We start from the raw sequence: 25,497 nt of genomic DNA, 5'->3' as shown, positions 1-25,497 counted from the left end.
GGAACAGCTGGTGAAATGCCACCGTGAGGTTCACCAGCGCTCGGGGAATTTCCTAGAGCTTCGGCTGAGACGTCCCTGCGCCGTGCTGCCGGCTCCAGCCCCCTCCCTGCCCTCACAGGCTCCTCACCCGTTTCAAGTCTCTACCTGCCCTTGTTTGCCTTTCCGCCCCATGCAAATCCCACACCACACTCTCACTTTCTCCTCACTGAGACAAGATTTCCCCAATTCCCTCTCCCTCCATGGCAGAAGGGGCAATATTTGTTGCCCTCAGATCTTTCATTCTGCTGTGCCTTAAACCTCCTTTCCTTCCAGGGCCTGTCTTATCAACGTGCAAGTCTTCGGGGGACGGGAGGGTGAGACAGATTTTTAGCCGCCCGGTCCAGTATTTAACATGGGAATGCCCTGCTGACAGCCCACAGGCAGTTCTATTTTTAATATTTCTAACACAAGCCGATACAATGACACACACAAGTAAGTATGTTTAGCAACGATTCCCCGGAGCTTGGCGGGGTGAGGACTACAGCACTCCCACGACTGCGCCAGTTCCAGCTGAGCTGAGAGAACAGCATCGCCCTCAGCCCACGCGGAGCAGAGGTTTTCCAGCAGGGACAGTCGGGAAAGCCTCAGACCTGGGCCGGGACAGGGAGGAAAGGGCCATCCACCGCCGCGGCTCCTCTCCACACAGCTGTCTCCCTCCTGTCCTTCCGACGAGTATCAGCCCTTTCCTGCACGGCCCGGCTCCGGGGCCAGTACTCAGTGTCTGCAGCTCCCAGACCTTTATCCTACATCCTTATCGTAACGTCGCCAGGATGTCACGTTACCTCCAGCGTGTTATTTTACAATATATAATCGGGCTGTTAAATCAAGATAATACCGCTGTAAAAAAACAACATTGTAATAACCTGTTCTACTACGAACAAGTTTTGCATGTAGCCTGAACAATGCATTTCAATCACCAACTGAAGTATTTTTATCACTAAAATATTTGACAAATTTGTGTAAGAGCCACCAAACAAAAACCCGGGAGGGCATCCCTGGAGGAGGGCTGTGACACAGGATGACCCAGAGCGGAGCGGCAGAAAGAACAAACTGTTGAAAGGAACAGTAACAACCCCCTTTTTTCAGCTGGGGAAGTTTCCAAGGAGAGCTGAGGGCTCGCTTGTTCAAGTCCAAGGCCCAGACATCAGCAAACCAGGAGACACTCCTGAGCTCCCCTACTCATACAGGCGAGAAGAGAGGAGATACAATCCTACAGCGCATCACTCAAGGCGCATTCCGGGAAGCTGCGGAGACCAGTCTGACGCTGTATCTATTTCTGGTTCCCCCTGCCCCAAGAGAGCAATTCTCTCCACAAGAGGTACTGACAAGGCTACTCCCATCGTCACAGCTCACAGGAGACACTCTCCCTCCCACCCCACCACTGCTACAGTTTGACTTTGCCTACTGAAATGATCACAAGGGGGATGTGACTGCTGTCTGCAAGGACACAGGGAGGAGGGGGAAACCTGGGAAGCAAGAGGAATGCTTTACGCTACCATAAAATATTAAGAACAAGTTACTTTAAAAGCTAGACATGAATCCATGGGAGTCACGGGGGGAATCTATGGGGGGAAAAAAGAATATACAGAAGAAATACACACAACCTCCTCCATATTGGAGCAGTAAAATTCTAGACCAGCGCGTCAGAAGCCACAGTGTGACAACAATCCTAACTGGCTCCAGGAGGATGGAAGTGTCCCAGCTCCACTATGCAGGGACCGCAGGCAGCCAGGCTTCCTAACCCCGTCCCTCAGCCTCGTTTCCTCTGCTCCACAACATTACTGACGAGCAAATAAAAATAAAAATGTAAAGTTTACAACAAGATTTAGTATCAACCGTCATCCAGTTTTAATTATTTAGGATTCATGATGTGCATGTAAATCTGAAACACTTAACATGTAAACTCAACCTGGTATGTATTCTTGTTCAGACTTATTTTTAAGTGTTTAAATGTGCTTTGTATATATGAAGTGTTGGTGCTGCTCCCTAAGGTCGGTATTTATGCATCGCTCTACAGAGAGTACTACACATGTACATGAAAGAACACGATGCTTTCATTTCCTCCTACGTGGCAGATTCACAGGAACTTCTTACTGAAGATGAAAAGGTTCTCAGCTTCACCCACTAAGGTTTAAAAACACCATGTTATTAACTCCTTGGTGCCAGAAGCTAGAACATTACCACTTCAAAAGCAATTTGGAGTTTAAAGCCAAGGAGATAAAGATAAGAGTGGTCTTATTTTTGGTCCTTAAACCTATGAACTGCAGGAAAGCCTGGAACATGTTTTATAGTCTGCATGGGTTTATATAATGCCACGTACTATATAAAAAAAACAATTTCCCAGTATGTTTGTGATTTTTTTATGGGTTCCCTTTTCACTCCTGTATCTGGGATACCTCCCTTGTTTTGAGAGATGGTTGTAAGGTTACTGGAGAATGCAATACAAATATTATCAACTCTGGGAGTCCTAACTGCTTTAGCCTGGAACAGGAGCTGAGAACATCATCAATGCCAGACGTTCCTTCACCTCTGTGAAAGAACGTCAAGCCCTGGAGACACAGCAGAGGGAAAGGCAACCTACAACAACCCAAGATTTGGTCACCGAGGTTTGGGGGTGTTTTTCTTTTTGTTTTGCCAGAAAACAAATCCACACAGATCATCCAGGGTTAACAGACCATCTAAAGACTCACTGGAACAACAAAGGAGTCTAGTCTGGGTAAAGTACCTGTTGCATTTGATGCCCCAGCAACCAAAATAGCCAGCAGACAGATGAGGGACATAACACTTGTCATCACTATAACCCATTAATTTTTTTTTGAGAGAAACCACCTCTGCCCTGGTCATGGTGACATGGTAAGCCATTGCTTCCTCTCTGCCCAGGGGAGGCGGTGGCTGGAAGTTGATCTGCAGATCAGAAACCAAATAGCATCTTCTTCAGAAAGGCCTGGCCTCGCTTGAACCCGAGTGGAGATCAATGATAAATCTTTAATAGCGAGATGGTTTACAACCCCTACTGCAGGGTGGGGATGCTCCTCATTCCTTGATACTCAAGATACCTAATTAGTGGTGCTTGACAGCTGACAAGACAGCAAGAAAGCAGGCTCCATTTCCTCTTTCAACAGGAAAAGCTTCATGGGGTGAATAAATAAATAAATCTAGGACTGCCCCAAAATCACATCTAAACAATTGTGTTTCTTCCTCTTTTCACCAAGGAGAAGCAGTTTGCAGACTGTGAGAAAAAACCCCACCGAACAAAATGAAGTACCAAACCCTATGTGCTAGGAGGGGACGGAAGCTTGCCACACTAACTCTTACTGTTTCTCCGGAACTGCCCCACTGACTTAACTATTTTCTGACGTAACTAAGAATTACATCAGCCCAGCTGCTGCAAAAGTGGTATCACTCTTTCTGATGGTAAGGAAAGCTGCTGAAGGGACAATGACGACTCCTGGTGATTGATGTACCTTTGTGTAAAAATGAACTTGATGTGGAGTGGGAAAACAATCTCCAAATCCTGTTACAGAAACATCTTGTTACACCCAAACTGTCTCTACAATTCTCCTACGGCTGAAGAGAAAAACAACAAGTGAGATCCATGTATTTATCCACCCGGATTCCTCCCGCTGCCTCTCTGGGGGTAAGTTAACTTCAGGTTTAGAAGAAGAAAAATAATAACCTGACTTTGCCATAACTAACGCCAGTTAATTTAGAAATTTGCTAATGAAATGACAAGTGAAAGAAGTGGTTCATAATAGTCTGCTCATTTTTCATTTTCAAGGGAAAAAAAGGCACAGTATTATTTCAGGCATTCAAATTGCTATGTGTTAGTACTGGCTCGTCAACTATACAAGCAGGTGTGCCTTATTACACGTTCCTGTACACTAATAGCTACCAGTAAGAAAATCAAATCTAATTTGAGTACAGATGTAGTTATGGTTCTGAAAAAAAGTTGTTTTATGATATTTATGTTAGTTAATCCTGCATGTCTTTAAGCAGATGTACATTACCTGATGAAGTGCTCCTGCTGGTAGAATAATAGCATCACCAAGAAACTGAATAACCGTACAGGTTTTTACTCCGTATTCTTCAAGAAGTCTTTGGCGAAGTTTTTTGTTCACATACCAACTCTGATCACGTATTGGATCGTGCTCCGGTAAAACTTCTAAGCCTTGCTCTTTTGCTATCTGTAAGTACAGAACATACCCCAAGTCACTTTCAGAAGAAGCTGGACCTTTTGCTGCTAACTTGTAAGTATACCTAACTTACAAAGCAACAGTACTGTGTTACTAATACCCAAACAAGAATTTGAGTTAGGGATTCAAAAGGACCTCAAATGAATGGGAAGTCCCACTGAACTGAAGACATCTGCAGAACTCCCATTCCAAAATGCCGAGCTTTAAGGAACTCGGCACAGTAATCTATTGATAAGCAATGTGCTTCTCTGCCTGACTTCTTTCATCAAGAAAATAAAAGTTTCCATGCTGCCCGTTCCTCAAGCTTAGAACCTTCAGTTTTGACACCAGTACCCAACGCCGCAGCCTCAGCCCAGGAAAAAAGCAGGAGATAAAACTGAGGGCCATGTGGTCCTGGGCAACTTGCTCTAAACAAGCCTGCCTGAGCATGGGGCTGGACAAAAGGATCTCAAGAGGTGCCCTTCCAATCTCAACCACTCTGGGCTAAGAAGTTGTTTTCCTACCATCCCATCAAGGAATTCAGAAAAAATTATGGACATTAAAAAAAAAAAGAGAATACTTCCTGACAGCAGTAGACTTAACTGCATCAACCGTTTCTAATCAAGTTAACCACAGGGAAACAAGCATTACCCTCATCAATTGCTAATTAAGGAACCACAGTGACTAAAGAAAAAAGTGACTTAAGATAAAAAAAAACACATATTGAAGACATCTGTCATGATTCAGGAGACAATCATCTCATTAAAATATAATTTTTATCCATATTGATATTAAATATACTTAAGTTATGTGATGCAGACCCTGAAACTGTTCTTGTGTATTACCATCTTTCTTCTGCACTAATGAGATACTGTGATTTTCTCTCTTATCAGCAAAGTGATCCCAAGGTCTAGTCATCAATTAACCTCCAATTCAGCATTTCAAAAATATCACCACACCAAAAATACCAGGTGGTACACAATTAATTTTGGATATCATGGCATGCCGTGACAGAAAATCACAGATTTTATTACATACTGTCTTAAGTGCTTCTGTTTTAAACCTGCTGCTCAAAGAGTTTCGCCATACCTCTCAATTGCTTTGAAGGAAGAAACGCAAATTAATACTCATTGTCCACCTTCCCCACGGTTCAGCTTGCCAAAGAGAGACAGCTGCCCTGGGACCGAAACAGTGCCTTATTGTCCAAGAGAATCTTTACTGCTCCATTTCTTAGGCTCTTCCTGCTGCGCTACAGACCTTGGCCTCCAGTCTGTTTACAGACCCCTTTGGTTTAGCAAGTTAAAACTCATCTGATTTTTTTCCCCACAGCAGAAGCGAGTGAAGACTTCATTCCCTCGAGCAACCACTTCAGTGATATTTTGGTATTTCTATGTTATCTGTCAAGACTACCTTCTAGAACATGAAAACATGCTAAAGACAGGGCACAGAAAACCGCTTCCAAGACAGTCTCTCTAAATTTAATGCCGATCACTATCAATGGCTCAGTGGTGGACGCTCATCCTAGGTGGTAAGTAATGACCTGAAAGGTTCTGATGTGGCTCTAACTGGTTCATCACATGCTGCCCAAGGCAGATCTGCGCCATAACTAACACTGACAAAGTCTGCTGCCCTTGGGTACATCATCCCCTATCGCTTTCGTCTTCACTAAAAGCCAAGGCATGTTCTTTGAGCTGACTGACGTGCCACAGAGTCCTTACGAAGACTGGTGGCTTCTGGGTTGCAAGGTCGGGGGTTTTTGCATGGGACAATTCACAAAAACTTCAACATCTGATAATGCAAGAATGGATCAGTGACAGAAAAATATTATCCTACAAATGCCAATACTAAAAAAATAAAATTATCCTTTGTGTTGGAGAAGGACAAGAATAGATCTCCATGCCCTCCTGAGCCTTCAGAGCCTGCAGGCTACCGCTAACTCTTAAGAGGCGACTATGTATCATGTTACACAGTTTATTTGTTGACTGATGTAGTAGGTCAATTATAATTTATTTTATGTGCTATAAAGGAAAGAATTTTACTTCCCCCACCTTCCCTAAGCACAGGGGTGGGATCTGTGGTTTTTGCCAGCCCCCTTTGATTTACCAGTTACTTGGATTATATTTATAAAATATCTCTTATGAATCTAACCTTTTGCAGAAACTCCCTTATCTTGTCAGCATCTTTGCCAGCATAAATGTGCCATAAAGCACCAGGTAATTCACTTGAGTCTTTCAACCGCTTCCTTAAAAGGTCATCCAAATCTTCCTCTTCAAACTTCTTCAGAACTCCTAAGATTCAACCAAAGTATTTTTTTAAAAGTGAGACAGAGGAAAAATTGAAACAACACGTTCTTTTTGAATTTGTTGTGTGAGACTGAGCAGATAGAAGCTTGCTGAATGCAACAGAAGCCCCCAGGTGATTCTCTTGTTCTGTGTTTGTAATTAGTCACTGGAATATGAATGCCATAAATACCTTTAAAAAGCAATGTTTAATTTTAAAAATTTTTTACATCTCTTAAATTTGATAGAGTACATTCTCCTACCTGAAATGAGTAAGCAGGGGTAGGCAGTGCTAGCACCAAAAAAATAAAAGACGGAAAAGGTGTTTTCCTGCAGTCAGCAAAAGCAGTGCCTGGCATGCTGTTCTGCAGCTGCTAGAAGCTAGAGCTTTCCCAACGCGCTGAAGTTTTGCTGCTATTAACTCAGTGCGTATGCAAGTGAAAAGAAAGCAAATAAAGAACACCAAACCTTACTGCAGCTCTATTAGTCACACCCAAAATCTACGTTTGCTGATTACGGAATGAGGGGACAAAAGAATACGGGGAAAGAAACAAACCTATTTCAGTGATTTAAAGACTGTTTCACATAAGCAATAAACCTCACACAGAGGACTAACGTACACCAATTTAAACTCTCCGGTGCTGAAAAATTACATTACAGTCCAAATTCAATAGAGCAAACACAGTGCATCCAGAGGGAGTAGAATAAACAGAAGGTTTGGCAAATACATCATCCTGACATAATTGTTAGAACTACCACAGCTTCCAGAGAAAATCCTTCATCCTACACTTGCATTAGCTCTGCCAGCCCCAGCGCAGGAATGGTACATCAATTACAGGCAATGGCAAAAAAAGTGAAGAGAGTCTGAAATACCATTTCATAATTCATGAACTGCAGTGTATTTTATGCAGAATTAACATGTGTGCAAATTCTTGAGACAAGGAATCTCACAGGTTTAAGCAAGTACATATGGACATCTTTCATCCACTTCAAAAGAACAGCGTCAATTTTAAAAGCGGAGGACCATTCAGCCCATCTACGCCTCTTACAATGAGCTTCCCTTTACCTGATTTGGAAAGTACTCCATTTCCTTTCGCTATGCCAACATAAACAAGGATGTTCACGACATCAGAAACTTCAATATGGAGATTTGTGGTTCCTATATCATGGTCTTTTGTAGCAGCCACACCTATGTTACGAGAGAAAATTAAGATTCGTTGTATTGCATATTCACCTTCAAACAGAAATGTGCAACAGCTAACTGAGAAGAAGTTTCTGAAAATACACCAAGCATCGCAGAAAGGCATTTTATCTACAGATGGCCTTTAATGTGAAAATAGAGATACACAACCTACAAACATGCCTGTGTTGCGCTTGATAAACAAGAAAATGTTACTTTTAAACAAAGACCCTGAGACACCTCTTAGCCCAGGTAACTCCCTACGTAGCAGTTGTGTCGGAACAAAACACATTTCAGCAGAACAATCAAAGACATTTCCTGACCACTACGTTCCTTCCCAACCTTTCAGCTTGTTCAGGGCAGGTTACTAGTATAATGAACACAGGGTTATCAGATCAAATGTGTCACTTTTATGCCTGGCTGTAAGCAGAGTTCTTAACCGAAAGAAATCTCCAAGCACAGAGGATAATTAATTTTAATTTTAAGAAGTGAAAACATACATGCTTAAGTCAAAAGGACATTTCAGAACACTGAGCCTTGCAGCAGTATTACGTAAAAGTGTCATTAACGATTCAGTTTTTCAGACCCGTGCTTTGATCACTATCATTAATATGTTTATTTCAAAGGACATCTGGACAACTTTTTAAATCAAAGCCATCATGACACAGATTACAACTCAATTCTTATCCTATTACAACAATTTGTAAAAAGGAGTTGAACAAATTTCTTTGCAAAAGGAGCAGCTGGAAAAAGTCTGAGGGAAACGACCTTTTCTAAACAGGTTTTTGAGTGTATGGTATGCAATACAAATTATGAGAGAAATGCTGAGATTTATTTATGACCAGAATTATGAACACAATTATACTTCATGAAGTATTTTGTCATACGGCATTATTAAAGACAGGCTCTGTCTTTGTGTAGAAGCGGCTGACCGTTTATATGCTTCAGACTATAACAGCACACAGAAAGACAGAAAGAAATGCAGAAGCAAGTAGATTTTCATGCCTGAGCTGCATGCGCTGCTAATATGCAAGTCAGTAAAGTATTTCTCCTACATCCAGTGAACAATTATCCTCCACACAAGCTCAGCTTTCTGTCAAGCATTATAAAGTGTGGTATTCAACATTTTTAAGGGAAGAGCTAATGGCCGCATTTCTAGGGCATACTCACCATATGCACTGCATAGTCGGGGTCCCAAATCCGGACGGACAAAAAATCCTGGCAGATGAGAAGCCAAGTTTAGCTTTCCTTCTGGACTACAGTATTCAGGCAAGGGTAAACTTTTTAGTAAGTCCTCATATCTGGAGGAGAAAAGAAAGAAGAACGTAACTCGTGTCATTACACAGAGAGAAAAAAACAACATGGAGACTGACTTAAGAACATCTAATATTAAACTCAAATACCTTGCTGGCATCATAGCCTTGAAATCTTCACCAGAAGGCCAATCTTTCAGTTTCAGTAGAGCTGTTTCCCCATTTTTTATTTTCTGCCGTTCTGCAAGTAAAATAGAAAATACTAAAAACTAATACACTCTAGGTGGTTTACTTTATTCAACTAAAACATATAACTGAACTCTCAACTTGTCTATAAAGATTTCATCCATAGAACAGGAGATGATTAATTTTGAACTCAAGAAGGATACAAACTGAACTCAACTAGTTGAGGAACAACGACATTTGTTTGGTTTCTTAGTCAGACCTAACTGTTATATTAGCGTATTTTTAATTCTGCAAAGGTACAAAAGGCAAGCTTCCATCACATTCTCTGGAACCACATTAGCTAGAGCTTTCTTTTTAATTTCAAGTTTCTTCAAAGCCTTAAGATCCCTAAAGAATACTTTTAACTTCAGTTTCAAACATTGACCATGTTCAGAATCAATGGAATAATACATTTAAAGCAACGTACTTGAAACATCTTCAAAACCATCCCAGAACTCCTTGACATTGGTGTTTGAAATAATACTGTCTTTGCAATTCAAAATATCAGCTTGCTGGTTTCCAAAATCTAGACTAATTGACTCAGCTTTCCACAGGCTGAAGTTCATTTTCTTATGCATACCAGACACTAAAACAGGCTGTAAAAAAATAAAGTAAAATAAAAAAAAAAAATCAATACTTATCCTTTTTGGAAGTAAACACCTCCTTAAATTAAACTGCAATACAAATGCACCCGAAACATGCTGAAGACCTTGGCCCAACTGAGCTGTTAACACTTCCTCCAACAGCAACCAGACCCAAGTTGTCATACACAGATTTTTTTGAAATTTAGGCCTCCCTAACAGTAATTTCTTATTTATTATTAGCAGTTAACTGAAGTTTAAATAAACTACTCCAGGTTCATATGTGGGCTATACCTGCCAAGCTCTTGCCCACTACTCACAGCACATTTTCAAGCATGGAGTCAGGCAAATTTGTCCTTTAACGCAACTCCCTCAGAGCCCACTTCACAGACCCAAGGGCTCAACACCTACCCTTCCTTGTTTCCAGCACTCCTTGAAGAGCTTCCAGTTGTTGTTGTTTTTATGGTCTCTGAGCCACAAAACATGCTTATCGCAGATCCACGAATAGTGAATATCACTGTACAGTTTACTGCAGTCATCCTGAATACACTTTCTGTCATCCTTTGGCTCATCTTTTATTTCAGATTTTACATTTATCTTTGGTGCTCTATTTGGTGGAATCTTGTTTTCTACTACTGAAGCTATTATGTCATCAAGAATGTTTGGCATAGTCCTTCCACTCTTGCCACTCTATTAGAAAACAAACAAATGTACGCTTAAACAATGTAAAAGCAAATAAAGTTAATGCAATTCCTTTTACAGTAGAATGACAACATTTCATTACCAATTAGAAGCCTGCAGTTATTTACCTCCTTTATAGAAAACTGCAGGCATTCTTACATGGAAAAAGTTAGAAATATACAGTTATTACAAAACTCAATATTTTGGAATCTTCCTTTACTTTGTCGGGTTAAAGCTTCATCTAACTTCATGCACGTTTTCTTCATAGTATGTATCAATTATCACTATATATATATATACACATACACACACACACACATATACGCACAAGCACAAACAAATTAAATAAAATGTTAATGCAAATGTGTGTGCATATGAAGTTTTAATCATAAAAGAATATTTAAAGCAATACATCTACCAGACTGCTCTAACTACAATGTACCAAAACAAATAATATTTTCAAATCCTGATATAAAAACCATGCATCTTGTAAACACTTACTGCTGTTCCTGTAGAGTAAACTGGAGCAAAAGCAATACCAGCATCTGTAGAACCTAGACGCAGTTTGCCTGCAGTTGTAGTTAATAAATCTCGTAAGGTTGAGCCCTGCTCATTGTTCTGGGATGCAGGAGGGGAGCTTTTACAGTTTTGGGACTCCAAATTATCCTGGTCTTTCTCTTCCTTTGAATGTTTTCCAGAAGGACATTCTTTGTTCTCTAAAACAAAAATCATAACTGGAAGTTTACACTGTTGTATCACGATGCAGACATAGGAACAGCACCAGTATCCTGCATTTTATAGTGGTGGTAATATACTGTAGCACTAGCACTTTATTCACCTGAAAACACACCAGAGGATGAACTAGATCCTTCAAAATGCAGTCAAACAGTGTGACCATGAAAAGGCCTTCCTCAGCATCTCAGACATGCAGCTGAGTGAGTACCTGTCACAAATGAGAGACGCTGTAGCTGGAAACGCTGCCACATCACACATGCGTTCCACTAGTGGCTCTTCTGGTAACAGATTGGGATGCCACCAGAAGAAGGCATTGCAGTTTCAAGATTAAAATTAAGGGGGCAGAGAACACCATCTTTTCTTTTTGTTGAACAGAAAACTCTGTGAATTTGTCCTAATTAATTAAATTACGTACCACTGGTGCCCCCAAAGTCACGAACATGATATGACAATTTCAAACATTTACCTTTCTTTTCTTCTCTGGCTTTCTGCTCTGCAAGATCAGCTAACCAATGCAGCGGTGACTGGGATTCAGGTGGTGTTAACTTGCTGTCTGTGCTTACATCGCTCCTTGGACTTGTATTACCATTTGTCTCAGACTTTTGAGGAGTGTTCTGCTGTTGAGACTCAGGCATGCACAGAGAAATTTTATTACTGTGGTTGAGGACATTCTGCAAAACCTGTAAAGAACAAATTTATTTTTAAGCATTTAACTTTGCTTTAATGTAATTTGAAGACAAGGCTACCATTTAACCACCGTATATACAAATTAAAATGAACTGGTACTACTCAAATATAAAAACCCAGAAGAATCAAAACATCTCAACAAACTGTGAGGTACACACGCATTTTGGACTCACCTGAGACACACCATTCATTGCAGGGAGTTTGCCAGCTTGCGTGCTCTGCTTGCTGGTACACTGACAATGGGATTTAATTTCAAATTTTTCTCTAATATTGTGCATAGCATCTAGAAGGTCTGTCAAAACTAGAAGACAATTAAGAAGAAAACCATGAGCAGCTCTCAATCATTTTGTGACCCTCTTTACAATACACACGCTGTGATGCTAAAACGCTATCTCCAAACCTTTTTCAAAAACAACTTAACACTCAAAAATACTACTATAAAAAGACCGTCCAGTTTACCTTAAAGCTTGTGCAGAAAGAGACAAGGTCTCTAATTAAATAATTGCACATTATTCTACTGAATAATCTAACCTTCACTCTGCATTCCCATTGCACGGCACACATCAAGCAAGCCAGTCATTCATTATTTACTCCTCATTGTTCAACGGGCGCATCATTGCTTCATTTAATAAAACTGTCAAACTACCGACTGAAGTGAGCCATGTCTTGACAAAAAAATGAGTATGCGATGGGGTAATTTAAGGCTGTTTGGTAATGGGTACGCACAGAAGAACAAAACTGAGGTTATGCAGGCAGTCTTCACTGTGCTGTTTCCAGATGAGTGGTTCACTTCACAATTTAAAATTAAAACCAGTTTCAGTCTGGAACCTGTTCTGGGGAATGTCACAATTTGAATTTATTATGGAATCTAACCAACCTTCGTTTCTACCTGAACTAACATGCAACAACCCATAAAATAATGACTGGGTCTGTATTTCCAGCTTAAAATAACTTGGGAATTTACTTAACATGTTTAAGGGCCCATTTGAGTTTTTTCTTCCCTGCTCTGCATCAATGCTGCCAGAGATCACAAGTTGCACTAACAACAACCACACCTAACCGCACTTCTTCGTAAAACTAACTTGGTTGTAAGAAAAACTCTGAATTTAGCTGGGTTTAGGATTACTGCTTAGTTTTTCATTTATCACATGCTCCTTCACTGCTCAATCAGATGTCCAACCAAAACCACACATGAATCTTTTCTTTTTTGGGTGGGTGGGACAGAAAACAGTGAAAAACAAATCCCCAGAACTGTTGCCACATAATGGTCCTTGGCAGTACTATTCTAAGATCTTCTTTCTAACAGCTAAGGTCAGATTTATTCAGTACATTCCGGCCGTTTTATTCTGCACTGAAAAGGTACCAAAAAAGTCACAATAAACACCTTGAATTTCTTCACTGCCTGTCCCCAAAACCCCTTCAGATATCTGTCTGCATACTCCTCTCTCTTCATCATCTGTGCCCCTTGCTGTTAACTGCCCAGAATCACCTGCCTTCCTGCGATGATTTGACACAATTTGCAGGAAAATGAGAAGTTTCAAGAAACAATTCTGGCCTGTCTTCACAAAAAAGACCTGGGAAAAAACACATCCTGCTTGTTTGCAGATGGTCTTACCAGAGCCTGGAATAATCTGTGTTGGCATCAGGTGTTTGTGATCATGAGGCTGTCCCTTCACACACTTCATCCAGGCATATAACTCCTTATCTGCAAAATAACATTGCCAATTGTTTTACTTTACTTACAGTGGCGCACAGACAGAGCTAACTAACATTCTTCAGATTTGTTTTAGTTAGGAACGGTTTTCTACACCAACTGCGTATCTTCTGTTCTGGTATCCCGCGTGACAGATTTGTATACAACAGCTACTTCTCACAATAAAGAAAAGAATAAAGATTTTTGAACAATACTGAAGTAGCTGCATCTGTAACACAGAGCCTTGCCATTAACCTCAAAGTTTCCAAGTATATTCCCTTCATTACATTTAGGGAGTTGCCAATTTAGCATAAGCCGAAATCCTTTACAGTTGCTATTGGGGCAGTGAGACTCCCTTGATGAATTCTAACACAGAAAAGAGACACAATTAGGTTGCGATGGCATGGTTAATTTGACACAATCCACGCTCCAACTGAAGTGAAAGTGGGTGTTTTCAACCAGAGAGGGCCAAACAAGCCAAAAAGATGAGCTTTTAACTGAATCAATTCCCTGATCTGGCCTACCATGCAGCTGCACCGACGTCACTGGTGGCACAAAGGAGAGGGAAGTTGCATCATGGATTTACGTCACATTAAAGCAACCATGAAAGCACAAGTCTGGATGTACTGGTTGAAAATCACCTGTGGCAGCACAGAGGGGCTAACTGGTAGGACTGGAGACTTTCTATAAAGTTTCAGGAAGACTGTCTCTGCCAGAAAAATACGCAGTGTAAAGACAAGACAGAGGAAGAATGGGAGCAAAAAACAACTGGCCAAGCAACTGGTCACCAATCTGCTACATGATTTTGGGGGCAGAAATAGGAATGCAATTTCTCTTTCAACGCCCAGTCTTGTATCCTATCCACTGAACTGCTAGTTTTAAGTGAGACTTCAGATCTTTTTACTAGTGCGCTCAGCTCTAGCAATGTAAACCAAGGAGTACACTAAAGGAAGCATTTGGCACATTTAAAGAATTATTTTCTTACACTGTAATAGGTACATAACGTATCAAATGTTCCTTTCAGAAAAATATCAGATTTGTTAGCTGTTTTGTAGTTTTTGTAACTTCTAAAGCATGGAAATATCTAACTGGTCACGAACATAAACCAAATAAAAAACCAGAATAGCCTAGATCTACTTAATGTATTGTATCACTGAAATGCCATAACATGGCATTCCACTTGATGGTGCCATGAACTGTCTGAAGGTAACAATGGATGCACATTCATTCATTCATGTAGTAAAGTTATGAGAGAAGTTTTTGATGAATATCTTAACATGGAATATTTAAACCTCTAACATTCCTGCTGAAGCAGGGGGAAACCAGTGTATTCTCTGTTACATTTAGCAACTGTAAAAACAACTACCGGTTCCAGGAAAAATGGTGTAATATAAAGTGCTATTATATAGAGATGGGTGGGTGGTTCTGAACTTTTTGAGTGCCAAAGGAGAGATATAGTTCACACGAATCCTACAGCATCATTAGATGCCGCAGAGAGGGAAGCTATCGGTCTTCTGCATTCACAGGTAATGTTGTGATGAACAGTAAGGAGAAAGTCTTCCCCATTAGAAGACTGAAAAGAAGCCTGCTTCTGTATACTGCTTTTTTAAGCCTTGAAGACATTTTACTAAAACTTTCCTGGCTGGTTAACACACACACTATAAAAAGCCTCTGACTGCATGTTCCCACTAGGGTAAATAATGTTCAGCGTATATCCCAAGCCACGTCAGATGGATGCACGCACATGCGCACACACAGACTTAAGCCAGTTAAGAGCTGCTGAAGCAACCTCCAGCATTAAAGCATTAACGGCTGTTCTGGGTGTTGGAAAACACCAATATTAGTTCCCTAGAAACTTCAGGCTTTGATGGAAGTCTCTGGGAACATCCTATAACCGCAGTGTAGGAGGCCTCTCCCTGAAAGCCAAGGACAAAGTGGATGAGTCTCTCCATTTAGCAAAGGCTTGTCATCTAACAGTTAAACTTTATTTTACTAACATTTCACATCTGTGACATGCTGCTATGACAAACATGGAAATGCTTTTCAAAACAGCATTATACTTGAATCAGTTGCTGGCGTAGCATTTGACCGCAGGACTGTGCCATGGCACAATGCCTGCCACCCAGGGAAAGGCAGTCCTTTCCAACACGCAGCCTGAGCACCAGTGTCACAGCCGAGGCTGAATGACCCGATCAATCTTCCAAGCCATTCCCCCTTTCAACTGCAACCAGGCTGGCTCACTCAGAAATTGCAGGTTTGCAAGTCACCCCTCTTGTACTTCACTACAGACTAAACTAGACCTTGCCATTAAAGCACAGGGATTAGATTAAACCGAGTGTGTGTGTAGGCTGCTGCATTGTGAAACCTCCGTTAACACTCATTTTAAATACTAAGTGAGGTATTTTTCTCCATCTCTTTCTTTTTCATAAGAAAAAAGTAGGCCGATAATGTTAATATGACAAACAATGTACTTCTGAAGGGAGGCAAATCTTAACAGCAATGAGTTACCATAAAGCACGGAGGTGTTATGGAGTGCCAGTCCCACAGCTGAAGGTTTAACCTTGAGGGACGAGGCACAAGCAATCCAAGCCAATCTACACAAAATAGCTCGCACAGCACTTGCTTTCTGAATGACTGATTCTACATCTACTGACAAAAAAGGAGGTGAAAAAGATCTAAGAGAAACCAAAACACATCAAGCAGTAATTTAACACTTTACAGAAAGGCAGTTACACTAGTGGATGAGCAGCTCTACAACAAACGAGAATAAACAGCTTACACAATACTCTAGCTCATAAAGAACTGACCTCTAGAACTTTTTCTTTCCTTTGCCTTGTAACAATCTAGGCAGACCACAAATCCACATTTTTGGCAGACCCAATGAATGTTAAATAATGTGGCTTCACATGCATCACACATCTCACGGACTCCTCTCACTGCTCTCTTCCATGCAATTTTGGCTGAAATACAAAATAAGCAGAATAAAAGGACTAAAATTTAAATGCAAAGCACAGAATTAATAGTCTTTATAGATGAAGCATTCGTAATTTTCCCCTCAGACCCAACTGGGTGTGGGGAGAGGAAAGTCATCCTTCGTAAACAGACCATCAACATCTACCCCCTTATTTGCATTACACAGCATCCCCATCAAAGCTACTAGCAATATAAAGAAATTAACGCATCCAAAAAACACAGACTGAAGTAATACAGAAAGAATATTCCCACTCTACATGAGCGGGCTGCAACTACAAGGAACTTCTTTAACATATACTTTTAACTCCATGCCACAAAGAGAGCTGGGTTTTTCACGGGACTGCCTACGGGACATGTTTAATCTCAAGGGCAGCCGAGCGGGTGAGGTGGACGGTTAAAGTCAGCAGGAGGGGAGGGAGGCGCCTGTCCTGGAGACCTGGCTAGTACTTCTGCTTCCTGCCCCACCTCCTCCTCCTATTGCCTGGAATTACTGAGCCACCAGCCCATTTCCAGCCTGTGCCCATCTGCCACGGGCCAGAAGGACAGACTAACTGCGGCTTCGGTGGGGAGGAGGCGACGGCATTAGCACATGCTCCGAGGGGCCCACGATGTCACATTAGTCTCCTTTGTTTTGGGAAGGAGACACGTCAGAAACACGTCTGTTGGCAGGAATCGGTACCTGGCTCGCTGCGGGCCTTGGCTTGGAGCTGGCCTCTCTGGCTGGAGAGCTGGAGGCCAAGCTGGGAACCGAGGCTGCTCCAAACCCAACAGCAGCCTGGCCCCAGCCCTGGCTCAGCACAGCCACCAGCGCAGGGAGGGGGAACGGGCTGGCCCACTGAGCAAGGTCCCTGCCCCTTCCCGATACTCCCTCTTACAAAAGAGCCTAGGAAAATCCAACACGACAGTCCGGGGCAGTGAGCCGCTCGAAAGGAAGCGATGGGTCATGATGAACGCAAACAACTCGAGTGAAAACTGCGGAACGCTGGAGAGCTTTTCAGATTTCCTTACCGTCTTTTTTCACCCAGGACATGGCTGTTTTCTCAGATGTTACTAACTGACAAAATTTATCACCTATGATATCTAGGATGTATTTAGAAGTTTCTAGGTCCAGCTCATCATCTTCGTAGTTTTCATGCGTCCATAAACTCAGTGCTTCATCATCATATTGATCAGGAGAGGAAAAACCATCTATCCTAACCACTCCGTTCTTACTAAAAGATAACCTAAAAATGAAAACAGGCAGTTTAACTGCATATATTGTTATATTCTGTGTATTATATAGATTACAATTTACTTGCTAGTTTACCTTAGTGCTTATGTCTTACAACAAGTAGCTTTTCTTTACCTTCTTTAGCATCCTGCCATATTTTTTAATTTAAAATAAATCCTGCTGCCAAAAATGGTTTTAAAACAAACGGTAAGGAAGCATTAAACCTAAACCTATTTTTTTTGGCACTTTTTGCATTCATTTTACTCATCATTCCCTCTCTGTAACATTTACTACTGCTTTAAAATTGCAGACAGGAAAATTCTCTTCTCTTTTTTTTTTGGCCAAAGTTTGGTTCCACCTATTCCTCACCTTTAATTTTTGGAGCGTCTGTGACAGCAGTCACTCGGTCTGACTCATATTTTATAGACCTTTATAACCTACTGCTCTCATACTCAGAAAACAGGACTTCAAACACTGTATTTAAGTCCTTCCAGGCAGAACGATCACCAATACATGATAAAGTTTTGTATCTGCTGATTTCTGACCTTTAAAACAACTACAGGCTTTCCTGTTACCCTACTTGATACCATTCCACTAACCCTGGCTATATTTAGCCTATTCTTAAGCAGTAACAATTAATTATTCCATCTTGCATAACATAGGGTAATTCATTATACGTATACAATTATCATAACAGTTAAGGAATTTTACAGCAACACCAGGAAAACAGTCCTGAATTCAGAACTAAGTACCATAAATGATATTTAGATATGTATTCAATGAACAAGAAATGATGAATTTTCAGTTACATCAACTTTCGGCAGTAGTGCAAGCTTCGTTTACAGTTCAAGCCCTACTGTCTAAACACAATAATTAAACTGCCGTAAAACATATCACAATATATTCAAAACATTCAAATTTTGTAATTCCATAACTGTGTTTTACAATGTCGGCAAAACCTTATCACTGATGTTCTCTCCTTTATATAGGAGGAAAAAGCCCAAGATTCCGACGCTGTCACATTAGGAAGCAAATATTCTTACATAGACTGTATTCCCAGTCCAATCCTGAAACGATTCCTGTAGGAGTACCAAGTCTTGTAACTAAAGCTTCTTTATAAAAAATTAAACCCAATCTAGGGAACAACTTCCTGTCCAAAATGAGTTGGATGTATACTGACAACACAGCCCACACACAAATTAAAGCTGTTTTATTCTGTCTCGATAGCTGTGCTGCCTGCACCTCATACACTAGGCTGCATCCTGGGAAATTTTCTTCCCGGCTTGTGAGTTTTCCTTGATTGGCCATTAATTGTGGAAAAGGAGGTCACAACTCCTCTGTCCTTAGAAAACTCCCAGAAAACCTTGAGCAGCATTCCCACCATATACTGGCATAAGAACAATTACAAGTGAGCGCAACTCTGCGGTTGTACAACTTGTCCAGAATAACTGAAGCTTGCCTTTTGAAAATCCCACTTCAAATGTCAGACACCTGTGTAACGGTGATGTGCTGTGTTTTCTGCTTGCCTAAGGTACACTGGGCAGCTGTTCTGATGTCTTTGCTATAAAGCTTTAAACAGCAATGAAGTCAATCCACAAAAGAAATACAAATGTAAATACTGTTAAATTAGACGGTGTCTTTTATCAGGCAGACTGACTGAGCCAGCAAAATCAGACAAGCTTTCAAGCATGCAACTCCTTTGTCAGTATTATTTTTAAAAGTTAAAACACCACATTATCAGGAAAATGGCTGTACTTACCGCCGAAAGTAGTAAAATCTACAAAATACTGGTGAGTGAGTTGGTTCTTCTCCTTTCTTACTTCTTATTAACCTACATTCTCTGCATTTTTGCAAATTTGGTCCTATTTCAGAGCAAGAATCATCCTGCAAGAAGGACTCTCCCGTTTGCTTCAGCTTCTTTACTTTGCGCCAGTCTTTTAACACTGAGCGAGGTATACCAGCTGCAAAAGTAAGGGAGTTTCAGGTGAGGTACTGGCAGCCCTTATTTGCAGAACGCAGCCAGACCGGTCAGAATTCAACATTTCTGAAAGTACATTTGTTACCTGCATAACATGTTTTATTATTACTTCCATTTGTCCGTCTGTCAGCACTGAAGTTTAGAAAGCATAGCTACTGATTAGACTTACATAGGCAGGAGCAGAGTTAACAACTACCTGCTGAGTTACTAGGAATATCTAGGACACTCTATTTTCTCTTAAATTGGGTGTATCGTTCACCAAATAGTCCACTAAAACCATATTCAGAGCTTCATTCTTACAAAACAAGCAAAGGAATACAACACCCCAAAAAAGAAAGGTCTGAATTCTGTTTCAAGATGTACGCAAAAGAGGCAACAATTTAATGAATGAAAGCAGAGCTTAAAAAAAAAAATCCTACATCTTCAAAATTTATTTTTGCTGAGGGTTACAGATATGATTACAGAAGAGCAACTCTATTCACATGTAACTCATCTGAATTTAATGTAAAATATCCGGCTAAGGAAGAAGAGAATCCATTTACTCTCTGTCAAGTTTGCTGGCTTTGCAAGGCTAAGCAGTAGAATTCTGTTTTTTGATAGGAAAGTCAGACGACCTGACACTGAGTAACACGAGAAGCAAATGTGCAATTTTCACATACACATTTTGAAACTGAACCCTGTTGTTATTTAGCCAGGCTTTCATTTTAACGACTTTTAAAAGTGGCACCAGTTTTATCTGCAGATAGATAGAAGTATCTGTCATTTCATCTACCACTGCTCTTGAAAGTTCACGTCCTGTAAACAGGGATCTGATGTGGGATGACAGAGAGGTCAGGGTGCTGCTACCTTTGGACTTGGTACCTGGGTTCAGATCTGTATTTTGCCAGAGATGACTTGTGCAAACTTTGCAAGCGACAGACTGCCTATGCCTCAGTTCACAGCCTACAAAACCTACTCCCAACTCATCCAAGCAGTATGATGGTAACTGGATTAAAACCTGAGAGCAGAAAAGGCCAAAGTACAGGTTTGCTAGTCCAAAATAATGTTTTCTGCCTTGGAACCAGAGATCCTGGGTGTCATCTGGGAGCTGCTAGACTTCAAGCTCTTCAAGAACTTGGAAGACCCCCAACGCTTGCAGGACTGTAAAATGCCTTGCTTTGCAGGAGGAAGCCTTGCAGCCTGGAGCTCCGAGCGCTCTGGCTGGCGCACAGGCTCCCGGGGCTTTCCGAAATGGCATCGGGACAAAGCAGTTTTCAACCCTGGCAGTATCCAGACACCACCCACGTTGAGAAACTGCCACTGAGCCCCAGATCCTGAAGCACAGTTATCTTCAGCCACCTATGGGGAGCCCAGGCAGTTGTCCCATGGGGGCCTGTTCTTTCCTGAAAGCTCCTCAAGGTTGACTCTGTTTTTGTATAAATCTTTGTGGAAAAGCCCTTTTCGTAAGAAAATCTCTGACCAGCGCGCTCTCAGAAATTATAGCGAAGCTCCTCCAAGATAAACTCACAGGAGTTATCAAAAACGCCTATCTGTTGAATGGGTCAAGTAAGAGAAATGAACAGAAAGAGCTCAGGCCTATTAAGATTTCGAGAGAGGATGGCAAGCTGCTACCACAGGACAGACCCAATCTGTTCATGCTCAGGACACACGCTGAGTGACTCACAACAGAACGTAATACCAACTCCTATACCTTTCCCGACCTAAATTCCATGAAACAGCTCCATAATTTATTATCATATCCCACTTTTATACTGAGGTACCACTAGCCAAAACAAGAAGTCACTGTTTTCCATTAACTTAGGTAAGCGATCTTTCTACAACAAACTCACAAAGAAATCTTTTGCAACAACACAAAGGTCATAAAGACCTAACATGTTACAGGTATATATTTACAGTTTACTTTAAGAACTGAAACTGAGGAAGACTTTATTATAGTCATGTTCTCCTTGATCTTTCCTTTAGTCGGTGGAGAAAAAAAAAAAAAAAAGTAATATTACTATCCCTGGACCCAAGCCAGAATACCTCAGACAGATTGCAACACTTCCAGCACCCAGTACAACTTAGGGATCAAGCATTCTCAGATTCCAGAAGAGTAACTTTATAACGCTAGGCAGCGTAAAGCCAGAAAATGTAATTACAGAGAGCAGTACTCATTTTCATACTACCTATACTTAAAAATTCTTGCGAAAAGTACTCTAATGTTAGACTTCCTCATACTCAACCAGAACAAAGACAAAAGAATAGTCCTTGGAGAAAAATAAATTGGGATAAAAAATAAGATAATAAAATCCCTCATGTTGGCAGACCAGTTTTTCTTTTCAGATAAATCTAGCTACAATCTGCTACATGCTATAATACTACATTTAAATTGAAATTTGTATTTCCCTAAATTTCTTTATTCCTTAAACAAGAGGTATGTTAACACCATGTAATACACATGCTAGTTAGGAGTGTGAAATGACTCTCCCTCAAACCTTTCATTAAATTAACCAAATCGTAACAGAGTGGCATCAGGCTCTCAAGGAACTGCCTCCGGCTTCCTGATCAAAGGATGAATTAAAGTTCAACAATAGAGACTCTCTCCCTCCAGTAGTGCTCTAAAAATAAATGCATTAGATCTTTAAAAAATAAAAAGAAAAGAAAAAAAATCAATACAAGTGGCACAGCTACATGCACCAGTCTGTTGAATTCTGACGGACGGTGTAAACCAGTTTGTTTACTGCTTATTTTTAGGCCAAGAACCAGTTTGTTAACACGTATATACAAAATGCTGAATTTCCTAAACCAGGATATTTCAAATGGCCTCAAGACAAATAAATCTGGACCTACTCATTTACACAAGCAGACTTTTTAACTCCTTTCCCAGCTATCATGCATGACAAACCCTCCGGGATTAACACTCTTGAGACTTCACATTAGTCTGCCTCTTCCAAATCAGATTAATATACTCACTGCTGTTACTGCCACTCTGTAACTTCAGCTTGCTTTTTTCTTTGGCACTCCTGCTAAGAACACCATTCGGTTTTACTTCTTCCTCTGTATCGCCCTTTTTTTTCTGCAAATCATTTTGTTTCTTTTTGTAAGTTGGCTTGGGCTGCCGTTTAGTCCTTTGCTCTGACTTGCTCTCGCTTTCATCAGAGTCTCCACTTTCAGAGCCAGACTCGTAAGTTCGTTTTGCTTTTCTCCTAGGGTGCTTATCTTCCTTCGCGAACTTATCTGCCAAGATTTTACTATCTATGTTATTTTGCAAATCATTTGATGTAGAAGCTATCAAATTGACAGTACATGGCTTAATAATTTCTGAGACACTGTTCCCTGAATTCTCTTTTTTATTAGTGTTTTTATCTTCCTCCGAATGTCTTGTTAGCCAAGCCTTTTTCAGTTTAGTGTGGTAGTTTGGCTGACTCGTCTGGGAAGTTTGCCCACTGCCTACAGAGTTCGCTTTGTTTATTGTATTACAGACGATAGTACTGTCTAGGGAGAGAGAGGTTGAAAATGTCTGATTTTTCACAGAGTTGGACTCCGTCTCACTGGTGTTACTACTTTTAAACTGAGCTGCAGCCAAGGCTGCCTTGTGCTTTTTCAAATGGACAAAGTCGGTAGAGGTGGAGAATCCCGAGCTGGGCTGAGCACTATTGCCTGTCTTGCCAGCGGCGGGTGTAACCGGAGCTGGAGTGCTGACCTTGCATTCCTGGGCCTGCGCCACCCCCTGACTCGCGGCTCTCGAGGCCGTACACTCCAGAGGCGCGCAGGCCAACACCGTGTTCGATAAGGAGTACGTCACTTCTGAACTACCCCAGCTCGACACGCTGGTAGTCGTTGCTGCTGATGCGGTGACATCCGTTTTGGTACTGCAGATGATAGTTGTGGTAGGGGTGACAGCGTGCAGAGTGCTGCCTTGCGAGACAGCTGGAAATTTCTTTTCATACTGTGTGCGAGCGCTGTCTGAGTTCATATTTGGCAGAATGATTCTTCCAGTCTCCCTGGCTTCCGCTGTTTTCAGGCAATCTGCTTGATTTGTCACAGCTGAAGATCTCTCACTAACCCGATCTCTGGAAGCAGACTGCATTACTGGTACGCTATCGTATTTCGTGCTAGAAGGAGGACGCACAATAACAGATGCTGTAGCGGACTGTGACTTTCCACTCATTCTTTCAACGTGCCAATCCATTTTTTCGTTATTTGTGGCATTATTGGACTTCCATATTTCTGATAAATTCTGTTCAGAAGTGCCCTTGTAAACAGTCTGAGCTTCCTTAGGCTCAGGTACTAAAGTTGGTGGTTTCTGCAACTCCTGTATTTTGCCACCACCAGCATTAACGGGCTGAACGGGAGTTAGAGTCGGAGGTGAAAGGCTGCTATAGCTGCTTTCCTTCTTCTCCAGGTTCTGGTGCACAGGGGGGTGAAACACGGGGGCTCTATGCAAGGCAGGCATACTCCGGAGTGTATTTGAAGACGAGATCGACAACTGAGTAGGGCTCCTGCTGTCACTTCGAAAAGAATTTACAGAGTGAGACTGCACTGACTGTGAAAGCTGCTCAGGTACCTTGCTCGAAGAGCCTTCGCTCTCAGGTTGGTGCTTAATTAACGGTGGAGGTTTTGAAAGAGAAGAAATGTAAGAGGGGAGGGATTGGGGACTAGCTGCTGTTGAAGCACAGTTAGTCTGCTTATCAACATATGCACTTGAAGCTTCCTTTGATGGGTACGATCTTGGTGGTTCATTTACTACACTATTAGACAAGGTGGTGAAATAGTTACTCTGTGGCAAACTCTGTGGAACCGAATGCTTCATTTTGTACAGTTCTGAGACAGAGCGTTCAGCATCTTTGTCATATTTTACTGAATGGCTTTTGGGACTTGAAGATAAGGACGTAACCCTGGAATAGTTCTCTCTCTCTCCCTCCAGTGCCTTTATTTTAGCTGTAAAAGGAGCAACTTCAATACTTTCTTGGAGTATCCGTCTGTGTTCTTCTTTGTATTTGCTCAGTCGCTCCCCAGTCTCCTGTGGTGGCCTTGGCAGCTGGTTCAACATTGGATCTGCAAAATGTCTGTGCATATGGCTCTCCTTTGCTGGCTGCGTTCTGCTTTGCTCTAGCTCCGTCTTTACTGGTGCAGTTGTAACAGAACGTAAAGGTTCAATAAATGCCTTCCTCTCCAGTTCTCTGTTTGGACAAGGTTAAGCAGACACAAGTTAGTCTGAATGTAGTGCAACGTGCTAAACGGAAGACCTTTCTTCCCATGTTCTGAACAAAGTTATCTATTAACACAAAATAAACGTTTCTTTATATTAGGTACAATTTTCAAAAGTCTTCAGATGACTCGGGAACTCAAGTACCATTCCAAGTCAACAGGGCAGAGTCTGTTTTGCAGCACACTGACAAGTTTTTTTCCATCACAGGCACCCACGTTCACAAATAAACTAAAAGTAAGTGCACCCTCAGCAAGCTTGCCAATGACACCAAGCTGTGTGGCGCGGTCAACACGCTGGAGGGAGGGGATGCCACCCAGAGGGACCCAGAGAGGCTTGAGAGGTGGGCCTGTGCAAACCTCATGAAGTTCAACCAGGCCAAGTACAAGGTCCTGCACCTGGGTCATGGCAATCCAAACACAAATACAGGCTGGGCGGAGAATGGACTGAGAGCAGCCCTGAGGAGAAGGACTTGGGGGTGTTGGTGGATAAGAAGCTCAACATGAGCTAGCAATACGCACTTGCGACCCAGAAAGCCAACTGCATCCTGGGCTGTATCAAAAGAAGCGTGGCCAGCAGGTCAAGGGAGGTGACTCTGCCCCTCTGCTCTGCTCTGGGGAGAC

The 25,497-nt window shown here is 41.6% G+C and overlaps 1 protein-coding gene across 9 annotated transcripts in view; it reads right to left on the bottom strand.

The window, feature by feature from the left end:
• Positions 1–25,497, bottom strand: part of JMJD1C (jumonji domain containing 1C) — a 167,090-nt gene that overhangs the window by 2,672 nt on the left and 138,921 nt on the right. For all 9 annotated transcript variants that reach the window (XM_074593126.1, XM_074593132.1, XM_074593130.1 and 6 more), the window contains 15 exons: positions 22,639–24,848; positions 19,468–19,669; positions 17,507–17,721; positions 16,333–16,485; positions 13,448–13,537; positions 12,006–12,133; positions 11,612–11,825; positions 10,912–11,126; positions 10,141–10,419; positions 9,576–9,744; positions 9,074–9,164; positions 8,841–8,971; positions 7,557–7,679; positions 6,360–6,499; positions 4,047–4,223 (listed from right to left, as the gene is read on the bottom strand). In XM_074593126.1, coding sequence (XP_074449227.1) covers positions 4,047–4,223; positions 6,360–6,499; positions 7,557–7,679; positions 8,841–8,971; positions 9,074–9,164; positions 9,576–9,744; positions 10,141–10,419; positions 10,912–11,126; positions 11,612–11,825; positions 12,006–12,133; positions 13,448–13,537; positions 16,333–16,485; positions 17,507–17,721; positions 19,468–19,669; positions 22,639–24,848 — 4,537 coding nt within the window. The remainder of the gene's footprint in view (positions 1–4,046; positions 4,224–6,359; positions 6,500–7,556; positions 7,680–8,840; positions 8,972–9,073; positions 9,165–9,575; positions 9,745–10,140; positions 10,420–10,911; positions 11,127–11,611; positions 11,826–12,005; positions 12,134–13,447; positions 13,538–16,332; positions 16,486–17,506; positions 17,722–19,467; positions 19,670–22,638; positions 24,849–25,497) is intronic.

This window comes from Larus michahellis, chromosome 6, assembly GCF_964199755.1.
Source record: "Larus michahellis chromosome 6, bLarMic1.1, whole genome shotgun sequence".
In the NCBI taxonomy this organism is placed as follows: domain Eukaryota; kingdom Metazoa; phylum Chordata; class Aves; order Charadriiformes; family Laridae; genus Larus; species Larus michahellis.
The sequence above is the reverse complement of the archived record's forward strand: the minus strand, read 5'-3'. Positions and strand labels throughout refer to the sequence as shown.